This window comes from Notolepis coatsorum (assembly GCF_963971535.1).
Source record: "Notolepis coatsorum genome assembly, chromosome: 2".
Taxonomy (NCBI): Eukaryota; Metazoa; Chordata; class Actinopteri; order Aulopiformes; family Paralepididae; genus Notolepis; species Notolepis coatsorum.
Window position 1 is genome coordinate 63996975 of NC_140166.1, and position 14032 is coordinate 64011006.

The 14032-nt window shown below is 43.7% G+C and overlaps 1 protein-coding gene across 1 annotated transcript in view; it reads right to left on the minus strand.

Moving 5' to 3' along the window:
* tp53bp1 (tumor protein p53 binding protein, 1) overlaps window positions 1–14032 on the minus strand; it is a 102085-nt gene that overhangs the window by 19007 nt on the left and 69046 nt on the right. The window contains exon 27 of the mRNA XM_084308193.1: window positions 4241–4414. Within this exon, the coding sequence (XP_084164319.1) occupies window positions 4241–4414 (174 nt within the window). The remainder of the gene's footprint in view (window positions 1–4240; window positions 4415–14032) is intronic.

Here is a 14032-nt window from a genome sequence, read left to right on the forward strand (position 1 = left end):
ACGCTGCGTTCCATCATCAGGGCCCAAGTAGGCAGGTCCTGTTGCAACAACGTCATTTCCCCTTAGGGATTTGAAAGTACTTCTTATCTTGACTATGACCTCAGTGCATTCCAAGAGTCTGACTCACCAGCACCGTGGAGCCACGGCCAGAGGGTCACGTTTGTTGATTTCAGCAGAGAAACTGAACAGACAACATGTTTTTATGCTGAGAATCAGGCTTAAAACAGCCTTCTAAAGATTCACTTTCACTGCATTTTTCCTAGCAGGAAGTTGGAATTTCTGCCACATACTGTATGGAACGCAGCATGAGACAACTCAGGGGGAAAAAACAGGAAGCACCCTTTAATGACAGAGGAAGACCAGAAGATGAAAACCACCAGAAGAAGATGGAAAACTACCATCTAGACATCACTACACGTTCATTTTCTCATGTTGTGGTTGACAGTCTGACTCAGTTTCCATTTGAGACACCAGTGATTAAGAACAGGAAACTCCACCCCTCCACCTGTGAACCAGCACCCAGAACAGTCTACACCTCCTGTTCACCACCAGCTCCTCTACCTCATGTTCACCACCTGCTCCTCTACCTCCTGTTTACCACCAGCTCCTCTACCTCCTGTTTACCACCAGCTCCTCTACCTCCTGTTTACCACCAGCTCCTCTACCTCCTGTTCACCACCAGCTCCTCTACCTCCTGTTCACCACCTGCTCCTCTACCTCCTGTTTACCACCAGCACCTACACCTCCTGTTTACCACCAGCACCTACACCTCCTGTTTACCACCAGCTCCTCTACCTCCTGTTCACCACCAGCTCCTCTACCTCCTGTTCACCACCAGCTCCTCTACCTCCTGTTTACCACCAGCTCCTCTACCTCCTGTTTACCACCAGCTCCTCTACCTCCTGTTTACCACCAGCTCCTCTACCTCCTGTTTACCACCAGCTCCTCTACCTCCTGTTTACCACCAGCTCCTCTACCTCCTGTTTACCACCAGCTCCTCTACCTCCTGTTCACCACCTGCTCCTCTACCTCCTGTTCACCACCTGCTCCTCTACCTCCTGTTCACCACCAGCTCCTCTACCCCTGTTCACCACCAGCTCCTCTACCTCCTGTTTACCACCAGCTCCTCTACCTCCTGTTCACCACCAGCTCCTCTACCTCCTGTTCACCACCTGCTCCTCTACCTCCTGTTCACCACCAGCTCCTCTCTACCTCCTGTTTACCACCAGCTCCTCTACCTCCTGTTCACCACCAGCTCCTCTACCTCCTGTTTACCACCAGCTCCTCTACCTCCTGTTTACCACCTGCTCCTCTACCTCCTGTTCACCACCAGCTCCTCTACCTCCTGTTCACCACCAGCTCCTCTACCTCCTGTTTACCACCAGCTCCTCTACCTCCTGTTTACCACCAGCTCCTCTACCTCCTGTTCACCACCAGCTCCTCTACCTCCTGTTTACCACCAGCTCCTCTACCTCCCGTTTACCACCAGCTCCTCTACCTCCTGTTCACCACCAGCTCCTCTACCTCCTGTTCACCACCAGCTCCTCTACCTCCTGTTTACCACCAGCTCCTCTACCTCCTGTTTACCACCAGCTCCTCTACCTCCTGTTCACCACCAGCTCCTCTACCTCCTGTTTACCACCAGCTCCTCTACCTCCCGTTTACCACCAGCTCCTCTACCTCCTCTACCTCCTGTTCACCACCAGCTCCTCTACCTCCCGTTTACCACCAGCTCCTCTACCTCCTCTACCTCCTGTTCACCACCAGCTCCTCTACCTCCTCTACCTCCTGTTTACCACCAGCTCCTCTACCTCCTCTACCTCCTGTTCACCACCAGCTCCTCTACCTCCTGTTTACCACCAGCTCCTCTACCTCCTCTACCTCCTGTTCACCACCAGCTCCTCTACCTCCTGTTTACCACCTGCTCCTCTACCTCCTGTTCACCACCAGCTCCTCTACCTCCTGTTTACCACCTGCTCCTCTACCTCCTGTTCACCACCAGCTCCTCTACCTCCTGTTTACCACCAGCTCCTCTACCTCCTGTTCACCACCAGCTCCTCTACCTCCTGTTCACCACTAGCCCCTCTACCTCCTCTACCTCCTGTTCACCACCAGCTCCTCTACCTCCTCTACCTCCTGTTTACCACCAGCTCCTCTACCTCCTCTACCTCCTGTTCACCACCAGCTCCTCTACCTCCTCTACCTCCTGTTTACCACCAGCTCCTCTACCTCCTCTACCTCCTGTTCACCACCAGCTCCTCTACCTCCTCTACCTCCTGTTCACCACCAGCTCCTCTACCTCCTCTACCTCCTGTTCACCACCAGCTCCTCTACCTCCTCTACCTCCTGTTCACCACCAGCTCCTCTACCTCCTCTACCTCCCGTTTACCACCAGATCCTCTACCTCCTGTTCACCACCAGCTCCTCTACCTCCTCTACCTCCCGTTTACCACCAGCTCCTCTACCTCCTCTACCTCCTGTTCACCACCAGCTCCTCTACCTCCTGTTCACCACCAGCTCCTCTACCTCCTCTACCTCCTGTTCACCACCAGCTCCTCTACCTCCTGTTCACCACCAGCTCCTCTACCTCCTCTACCTCCTGTTCACCACCAGCTCCTCTACCTCCTCTACCTCCTGTTTACCACCAGCTCCTCTACCTCCTGTTCACCACCAGCTCCTCTACCTCCTGTTTACCACCAGCCCCTCTACCTCCTCTACCTCCTGTTCACCACCAGCTCCTCTACCTCCTGTTTACCACCAGCCCCTCTACCTCCTCTACCTCCTGTTTACCACCAGCCCCTCGACCTCCAACAGGATTCATTGCCATCAGCCATCGAGGGGATGTCACTTTTGAAAGCAATGAAAGCAGATATTACTCCAAGCTCCAGAATCATCCAGGTTAAATTCTTGATAGCCGGTGCGTATATTGATCCTCATACAGTGCATTGAAATATAAATAAACCATGTTGATATAGTTAATATAAATAAACCATGTTGATATAGTTCATATAAATAAACTATGTTGATATAGTTAATATAAATAAACTATGTTGATAGTTAATATAAATAAACCATGTTGATAGTTAATATAAATAAACCATGTTGATAAAGTTAATATAAATAAACTATGTTGATAGTTAATATAAAGAAACATATGCTAATTGTTTAATAAATAGACCCAAAACATTGTAATATTCCTTGAAATTTTGTTTAATACTGTATGTAAATTTTTGCAAAGCCAGGCATGATGATAATCATTTTTCAATAAATAGCGATCAAACATATAAAAGAAAAATCTATCATTTCAATTTCAAATGTTTTCAAAGTGGATTGTTGGAACTAGAATCAAAACACAAGGCACCTCTTGAAGAAAAGGTTAAAAGGCCTTTATTTGGCAACTCGTTCCATTTTGGGGTTCAAATCGGAGTGATACTAAGTAGGAAGTCACATGTAAACTGATTTTTACTATTAAGTCATCCAACGATTAACAGCACGATTTCCAGTTTACTTCAAATACATAATAATAGTGGTTGACTGATGAGTTCTTCATGAAGCCCATTTAGAGAGCAGGGCTTGTGGAAAATCTTTATCGGCAAACAGATATCGGTTGAGCGCTAACATAATACATCCTGAAAAAGAAAACAAGATTAAAGTCCTGTCATTTAAAAAATCCTAAAATAGATAAGATTAAAAGTCCCCTGTCATGTAATACATTATAAAATAGATACTAAGATTAAAGTCCTCAGTCATTTAAAACATTCTAAAATAGATACTAAGATTAAAGTCCTCAGTCATTTAAAACATTCTAAAATAGATACTAAGATTAAAGTCCTCAGTCATTTAAAACATTATAAAATAGATACTAAAATTAAAGTCCCCTGTCATTTAAAACATTAGAATGTACAGAGTAGGAAAATCTCACCATCCATTAAGAATATCATCCAGTTTTTGTAGTTTACTCACTAGTTCACTACTGTTCAGTTAATGTTAGTTGTTACTACTACTAGTTAACTAGTTAAGCTGGTTAGATGAAGGTTGTCTCCAGCTAAAAGCTCCTCTGGGCTTCTACCAGGTTATTGTAACTGAGTGGGCGTGTCCATACCAGCTCTAGGCCCTGCCCCCCTGTAACTGAGTGGGCGTGTCCATAACAGCTCTAGGCCCTGCCCCCCTGTAACTGAGTGGGCGTGTCCATACCAGCTCTAGGCCCTGCCCCCCTTTAACTGAGTGGGCGTGTCCATACCAGCTCTAGGCCCTGCCCCCCTGCGACCCCTCTTGGCTGGTGTCCTCTCCTTCTCAGAGCCAATCAGCTTCCTCTTCCCAGAAGGCCCGGGGGTGCGGGGGCTGTCGGAGGATGAGTGGTTGGGAGTGTCTCCTGCCCCCCCCCTGCGCCTCCTCTTCCCCTCCACCAGATTATCTGTGGAGATTATCAAACAGATGTTATTTTACAACAGATTATCAAACAGATGTTATTTTACAACAGATGATCAAACAGATGTTATTTTACAACAGATGGTCAAACATTTTTCTTTTTTACAAAACAGATAATTTAACAGATTTTTTTTATTTTATTTTTACAACAGACAGATAATCAAACTGAATGTTTTTACAACAGACAGATTATCAAACAGAATGTTTTTACAACAGACAGATTATCAAACGGAATGCTTTTACAGACAGGTTATCAAACAGATGTGTTTTACAACAGATTATTAAACAGATTATATTTTACAACAGCCTGGTTTTACAACAAACAGATTATCAAACAGACAATAATGCGTAGAAAGTGCACAGGTCGTATGCACACTCAGTGTTGATATATTGAAATTCTTTATTCGGAATAACCCCTTGAGGGGGCTCCTAACACAATACAATGTATGTACATTTTCAGAAGAAAGAAAACACACAAAAAACATTAGACATTGAAACAGAGTCTACAACAACAAAATCAACTAAGAAATGACATTACACAATAAGTAAACCAACATACGAGATAACAAAATAAACAGGACAAACAAAACAAAAACACAAATCAAGCAAAGATAGGAATGGATCGTTACTTCGTAAGAGATGAGTAATGAAAGTCATGATAGTATGCAGTATATAAATGATAAACTAAAAACATGTACATGTACTTTGAAAGTAAGAAGACAGCGCATTTTTTTATAAATAAAAAGATGAGATGGAACGAGTATTTGCAGGTAAGTTATTCCAATCAGAAGGGGCTTTGAACAAAAAGGTTTTCTTGGCTGTTGCTTTTGAGAGTGTTGAAAGTGTAGGTATGAAAAAATAGAGTTGGCTAGAATGCCTTAACACATTGGGTGCCACACCCCTTCCGGGAAGTGCATGGGCTCATGCCACCCATTAACCCCATGTAATCGGTCACCTTGTTTGTAGAGCTAAACCTATATTTTATATTATAGCTATGGATCCAATATCATTGTCAATTGACAGTATGAACCTTCCGTTCAATATGCCATAAAGAAATATTTTTTCCATCGATACGATCCCGTTTTATACCGTGGTGAATATGAGTGTTATATCGGAATGATCTGGGATCATTCCTGTGAGGCTATTTATAAGGCGCAATGCTAATAACGTTAAATCCATTGCCGTTTCATCCCTACACACGCTACAGTTAAAAATCCAAATGCATATGTTTGCGCTCTTCCTCGAACCACTTGCTATCGCACTAAGGACTAATCAGGACATCAAAGGGGTAATAGCGGGGCAGGTAGAACATAAATTATTTTTGTATGCGGACGATATCTTATTGGTATCCAGCAATCCCCGAACAGCAGCTGGGGTCATTGGAACTATTATCGAGTCCTTCTCCGAAATATCTGGGTACACAATCAACTGGAGCAAGTCAGAAGCAATGCCTCTCTCTAAGTGTTGTCCCCCTGAAGGGGGTGGCAATACAGATGGATGCCGTCAGGGTTGATATACCTGCGGTCACAGAGGCACTTCACTTAGCAAAAGGCCTCTCCTCTGTCCTGATTCTCCTAGATCTATCTGCAGCCTTCGACACAGTCAACCACCAGATCCTCCTTGCGGCCCTCGCAGGAATGGGAGTTTAAGTTTAAGTTTATTTGGATCCCCATTAGCCACAGCAGTGCTGGGGCTATTCTTCCTGGGGTCCATAACACATAAAATACAGTTACAGACGTATACACTCACAACATTTACATGTCATACAGACAATTAAAACAACAATAAAAACCCTTATACACTCATAACATTTACATGACATACAGACCATTAAAACAACAATAAAAACCCTTATACACTCACAACATTTACATGTCATACAGACAATTAAAACAACAATAAAAACCCTAATCAAATTCATAATACAAGATAAAAATATCAGACACATACATTTTCATTTACGTACACACTATCTATTAGGGAATGTCAATTTCTTTGGTTGAAAATGTTGTTTTACCACGATTTTGAAACGGCATTTACTATTCTCCTGCTTAACATGTCTGGGAAGAGAGTTCCATTCCTGCATACCACGGAACATGACAGTTCGCTTCATTGCATTCGACCTCACTTTTGGAAGTGTAAAACCTCGTGCAGAAGCATGTCTGGTGGAATGGTTGTGTCTGTCAAGACTTATTGATAAATTGTTATATAAAATTGAGGGGATCTTTGTAACAAGAATATTCCTAGTGAATACAAGGAGTGAGCAGAGTAATTTATGTTTGACAAGTAACCAAGTTAAACAACTGTGCATCGCTGCAACATTAGTTCTGTACTCACAGCGAAGCGCTATACGTGCTGCTTTGTTTTGTACCATTTGTAATTTTTTCAGTTTATTCGTTGTTACATTCGACCATACTGCAGGACAATAGTCAAGATTTGACAAAACCAGAGCTTGAATTACCTGTTTGATAGAATTTAGTGGTAACAAATGAGCACATCTTTTAACAACAGAAATCCCTCTTCCCATTTTCACTACTATATTGTTTATATGGTGTGACCATGACAATTTACTGTCTAATGTTACCCCTAGGAGTTTAGTCTCCTGGACTTGATTAATTACCACATCACTTATCAAAAGTTTCAAGACTGGGTTCGTTCTTAGAGTATGGTTTGAACTGAAAATGATGCTACTTGTCTTTGATATGTTTAGAACTAGTTTGTTATTCTTTATCCATTCCATCACTGATTGCAACTCTGCCTTTAGAACCTGAGTGCCTTTAGAACCTTAGAGTGGCTGGCTCTGCGCTGACATGGCTGTCATCATACCTCAATGACCGCTCCTACCAAGTGTCATGGAGAGGGACCCTGTTGGCCACCCGCCCCCTGCGGACGGGTGTCCCCCAGGGCTCGGTTTTAGGACCCCTTCTCTTCTCCCTCTACACTAAATCACTGGGTAACATTATCACGTCTCATGGCTTCTCCTACCATTGTTATGCCGACGATACTCAACTCTTCCTCTCCTTCCCTCCCTCAGATATCCACGTCTCTGAGCGGATCTCGGCCTGTCTGTCCGACATCTCCGCCTGGATGACGTCCAACCACCTCAAACTGAACCTAAGCAAAACAGAATTGCTCCACCTGCCGGCCAAATCCTCCCCCCTAACCGACCTTTCAATCACAGTCGAGAATGCAGCTGTGACTGCGTCCCCGACCGCCAAGAACCTTGGTGTTGTCCTCGACGACCAGTTGAACTTCTCTGCTCACATCGCAGCGACGACCAGAACCTGCCGATTCCTCCTGAGCAACGTCAGAAGGATCCGCCCCTTCCTGACAAAAGAAGCCACCCAACTCCTCGTCCAATCAACAGTCATCTCCCGCCTCGACTACTGCAATGCACTGCTCGCTGGCCTCCCGGCCACTGCCACTAAGCCTCTTCAACTCACGCAGCGGCCCGCCTGATCTCAAACCTAACGAAGTCGGCCCATGTCACCCCACTTCTTAGGGACCTGCACTGGCTCCCCATTGCTGCACGAATCCGCTTCAAGGCCCTCGACCTAGCATACCGTGCGGCAAAGGGAACCGCTCCCGCCTACCTCCGGTCAATGGTCTCTAACTACACACCCTCAAGACCCCTACGCTCTGCATCTTCTGGCCGCCTCAGACCTACTCCTATCCAAGCTCCGGGAGGGTCATCAAAGAGAAGTCGCCTATTCTCAGTCCTTGCCCCACAATGGTGGAATGAACTACCCACCCCAGTTAGGACAGCCGAATCACGTCCAATCTTTCGCCGTCGACTAAAGACGCACTTCTTCAACCATTATCTGAATTAAAAAAAAAAAAACTATAAAAAAAAAAAAATCTAACCCCAACTAACCGTACTGTCATGCACTTGTCCTAATAAACTAACCTACACTGTAGCACTCAACACTTTGATGAACATTGTTGCTCAGCTGATAGAGTTGTGCCCTTCCTGATGGCTTGTCGTACAGAACTTGTAAGTCGCTTTGGATAAAAGCGTCAGCTAAATGACTAAATGTAAATGTAAATGTAAATATACCTAGGAATAAAGCTGATCCCAGGTCTGAAAGAGTTGATGCAAGCCAATATTGCCCCTATAATCGAACACATTAGTGCTCTGACCCAGAATTGGGCCAAGATGAATATGTCCCTCCTGGGGAAGATAAACTTAGTAAAAATGATATTGGCTCCCAAATTAAATTATATCCTATATATGCTGCCGCTGACTCTCCCGACCCAGTTACTCAAACAGTATGACAAAGTCATTAATGTATATCTGTGGGGGGGCAAAAGGCCGCTATTTGGACGGGCCAAAATGTATGCAGCAAAGGAAAATGGCGGCTTATCCCTGCCTAAACTAGATTGGTATCACTATGCATTCTCGCTCTCCCAGCTCTCCAAACTGAATCACTCGTCTGAGGAGGCACCTGCTTGGGTCAGGATGGAGGAAATGATATATCCCTCATCTCTGGAATCCTTCCTGACACAATCAGACAGACCTATACCTTTTAAAAACCCTTTAATGGCATTTATCAGGGAAACTTGGAATCAATCGCACAGAATGACTGGTGATAGCCCATATTTAACTACGAGAGCCTCTATATGGTATAATAAGAAACTAAAGATTGGTAAGAAATCAGTCATATGGGACGATTGGATTAAAAGGGGGATACATGTACTAGGTGATATAGCCGGGGAAGATGGGGTTTTGCCTTTTGAGGATATTAAAGAGGATTTTGATATAGATAATAAAAACTTTTATAAATTCCTACAGATTAGACATTGTATATCGTCATCAATAGGAGGACCAAAGTGTGGCCCGATTACTGCAATTCAAGAAATATTCTATAAAGGATGGCGTAGGAAAGGCGGTGCGTCAAGATTTTATGATGTTATAAGAGAATACAATGCACCCAAATTGGCGGGTCTGAGATTGAGCTGGGAGAACAATGTACGTGAGGATATTACTGAGGAAATGTGGGAGAAACTGGTGTCCAAATGGGGTAAATTCTCTAGGGAGGCGCAATCACAACTTATTTTTTACAAAGTGTTGAACAGAAGCTATTGGACGCCTAGTAAACTGGCCAGACTGAAATTAAGGGACAGTGACATCTGCTGGAGATGTGAGAAGGAGACAGGCACTTTACTGCACATGCTGTACGAATGTGAGAAGGTCCGGAAAATGTGGGATCAAATTGTGATATTCCTAAGTAAGGTTCTGAATGTGAAGATAAATAACGCCCCAATGGCATGTGTTTTGGGTATAGTACCGAAAGGGATTAAACTGCCTAAATACCGGGGAATGTGGTATAGAATGGCCATGATATCAGGATGTAGAATTGCATTACGACATTGGAAATCACCTGTTGATATTACTTTTAAAGAATGGATGGAACTAATGTTCCGGACAGCATCATATGAAAGGGTGACGTATAGAGTTGCAGGGAGAGAGGATATTTTCGCTGCGGTATGGGACAGTTTTCTACACCTGACTGAACGGTCTGGGGACAAATGATTAAGGTGGGATTACAATGTTATCAAGGATGAATATGAAAAAGGGGATCTGATCTGATGGTACTTGTGCTTTATAATGTATTGTGTATATATGTACATGTATTTTATGTCCGGATGGTGTATCTATGGAACGGTCACTGTCTCTATCACACTCACATGTGCGCAGGTATAGCCGCATACAAGTATCTAGGATACACATATTCATATGTGTACATAATAGGTTTACACACACTCATATACACAAGGATAAGTTATACACGTCAGGGGCACACATACATGCACATACTCACTTATAGGAAATAGGCATACACACACCTACATATACACATAGTTGAAGTATAGGCTTTCACTGACACATATGGGGGATACACATGTATATAGGAGACACACACATACGTAGCTGAGACGCACATATATATACACATCTGAGATATACACTCACATAGGGGGCAGAGGCACACATGGATACGAGACACACACAAGAGATAGGAGTACAGTCACATACCAGGAAGATGCACACACACACATATGAGGCATGTACACATGCTTACGTGATACACGTACCCACATACATGTGTTGGAGACATGCGTGCATGCATGTTATCATGCACAACTGCATGTGTCTGGGGCGCTTTCTCTCACATGAAATATGGAGAAGGGTGGCATCCCGATAGAGGATGCAGCACATACCTGCTCGAAGGTAGTTCGGTCTACATGCAAAGTATATATATCAGGGATGTATACGCATAATGTATAGTATAGTATGTTTCTTTTTTCGTAAGTCTTTTTTTATTTTCCATGTCAGTTGTTAATGTATTTGTATGAGTCCTTTACATGTTTTGTATGTTCTTACAAAAAAGAAAAAGGCAAATCCTGGAAATTGCATATGATGATGTGGAAAGAGATGTTTTGAATATTGGAGAGATTTGTACAAAAAATATCAATAAAAAAAATAAAAAAATAAATCCAAATGCATATGATCGGTATTATGTTCCATCATGAATGCGTGAAAGGGGGGGGCGGGAGCGTTGTCAGTGTGACACCAGGTCTGCAACAGGGGTTACTGCATTCTTGAGACAGCGCCACTACCAGGATCTGGCCGGTACTGCACCTTCGGAGTCCCAATATGCCTTTTCCAGCCAAAATACAGCTCCGTGACATGAAATAGGATATTAATATCGGAAAAAAAGGAAAAAGGAAACGGAAACGAGAATCTTCGTTTCCGGCACTCAACCGCTGGGCCACAGAAACGAGAATTCTCGTGAACGGCAACCAAAGGGTTAAATAATAATTGGAATAATATGGAGTCAAGTATTGTTTTAGATATTGCGGATAATTAAGATGAATACATTTAAAAATAAATTGTAACCAGTGGCACTGTCTTCTTACAGTGGGAGAGGGCAAATTCAGAGTTTCATACATTAGACAGTGATGAGTTGTAAAAGGGCATCCAAGAGCAAATCTGCATAATCTCAAGAGGAATGAGATTAGTTTTGGATGCAACCTGATAGACAACATCTGCATAATCCATCAATGGCAAAATCAGTTGAATTACATGCGGAGACAGCCAGCGGCTCTCTTTTCACCTGACAGCGAGGACTCTCATTGGGGAAGTGTAACGTGTGGGAGGTCACGCTGCCTTCACCACTTCCTGCCTTTCGCTGAGCAGGCGCCCAGACCTGACCTGTAGGCGTCGCTGTCCACAACGCCAGATTCCCACCCACAACTTCCCTCCCGCTAACTCAGCCAAACGAGTTAGTATGATGATTGGCCCAAGCCGCAGGCAATGCTGACTCCGGGAGTCGAGACCGCAGCCTCTTGCATTGGTGACGAGCGCAATCTCCGCTACGCCACCCGACCACCCTCGATCACCTGCATTTAAGCGATATTTTAATTACAGATACCCCAGGCCCAGTAATAACATTACAATTTAATTCAATACAATGCGTGCCTTCCTCCCGGTCACCAGCAACGACATGTATCAGTCAAATGCGCATCGCAACATTGACCGAGTGGAATCCCTTTCTATTCACATAACTGAATTTTTGATGGAGCTTTGACAGCTACATGGGTGGTACAGTAACAGTCTATTGCTCGATCCATCTCCAATATATCACGATGGACCGTACCGGTGGCCAAAGACCCGAGGGTGGAGAGGACTTGAATGTGCATGGGGATGGCATTTGTGCGTTTTGTTCCACGCTCCAATTTGGGTCCCAAATTGCAGTACAAATCAAGGAGAATGTGTCTCGGGTAGCGGACTCTAGTTAATATTATGTTCTCTCTGCAAATAGACTGCCCTATGTCTGAAAACAGCTCCCTGCGGAGCGCAATCAGCGCACCCCGTAGTATTCCGATAACGCTATATAAACCATGCTGCATTCATTCGGAAAGAAAGACCTATTCCGAATGCTATTTAATAGGTAATAATTACACTACTGTCGCTATTTTACAATTAACTATAATGAATTACTGGTCATACATAACACGTCAGTGTTGAAACTAATGCATAAAAGTCCGTCTCATGTTGCAGTCTTCATATTCTACCGCTTGGTGACAGGTACGCACGGTCTGAGCTGTGCGTAGATATATGCACAATCTCAAGCACACGTTCATTTTGATAAATCCCACACTCTGCATAGAAATTATCGTACGCACGGTAGGGGTGGACGGTATGGTCTAAAATTTATATCACGGTATAATTTGAAGCATAGACGGTAACGGTATATATCACGGTATCAGTGTTTGTTAGAATACTTTTTTTTGCCTGATAGGCAGGCTACAGTATATAAAGAATGACATCCTCAAGGCATGTAGATTTATAATATTTTAACTTAAAACTAGGCTACTTTTGCGTATAAAGTCATTATATTCCAAATAAAATAAGTCCCGAGTCGAGACTCCTGCTCCCATTGCAAACAGCGGGGCTGGATTTTGCTAGAAGCATATGTAGCTGCAGAGCCGCAGAGCGAATTGAATTGAATAAGAATCGAGACAAAGGTGCCACTCATCCTCAGCTTTAAGAATTGACAATTGTGTCAACAAATTGACACATGTGTCAACAAATTGACACACAAAATGCTTAGAGACGATGGGGGTCAGAACGGCGCAAGGGTGGGGGGGCGCTGTTTGACGGGCCTGTGACCAGACCTGAAAGAGCCACTGGCTCTGCGGCTCTGCAGCTGCATGCTATTCGCAAATCCACTGCTGCACGCCTTCCTCCCGGCTCCCGCTGCTGCCGTCGTTATCATAACACTACACACATATCGTAATGTTTACAGCAAACTGTAGTTGATCACCAGGTATGTTTTATTAACGTAGAATAATTCATATAAGAAAAACGATAGGGAAATATCTTACCTTTCTCCACTGGTTAAAAATGCCAGGAACTGAAATTGAAACTTGCTGTGCGCCGCGGTGATAATATTATGTGTTTATTATGAAATGACAATTGCGTGTTGACACGCCCACTGCGCGAAGCCTCCTAAATAACTTTTTCCAGTTTGCACATATCTATTATCTATGACTAATTCTATCTATTTTTAGGGGCAAATGCGATTGAAATAGTCGCGCTGTGGTTACATGACGTCATTGCTATTTTAGAGCTGCTCTACCGGTTAAACGGTATAGTCAAAATCCATACCGTAGAGCAAATTAATACCGTGTATACCGTTTATACCGTCCACCCCTAACGCACGGTTTATGCACATATCTGTGCGTACGCAGCATTGATAAATGAGGACCCTGGTATCTATAACTATAAAGGCCTGGTATCTGTATATATATGAAGGCCTGGTATCTGTATATATATGAAGGCCTGGTATCTGTATATCTATAAAGGCCTGGTATCTGTATATCTATAAAGGCCTGGGCCCTCATTTATCAACAATTCTTAGAAAGTGTTCTATGTTCGTACGTAAGCACAGAATTTAGAATGTGTGTACGCACAGAAATATTGGGATTTATCAACCGTGCGTACACGGGTCCTACGCTCCTCCGTGTTGATAAATACCTCTTTGTTCTACAGTCAATGCTTGTGCATGATTATCCATATATGGTCATGAAACACCCC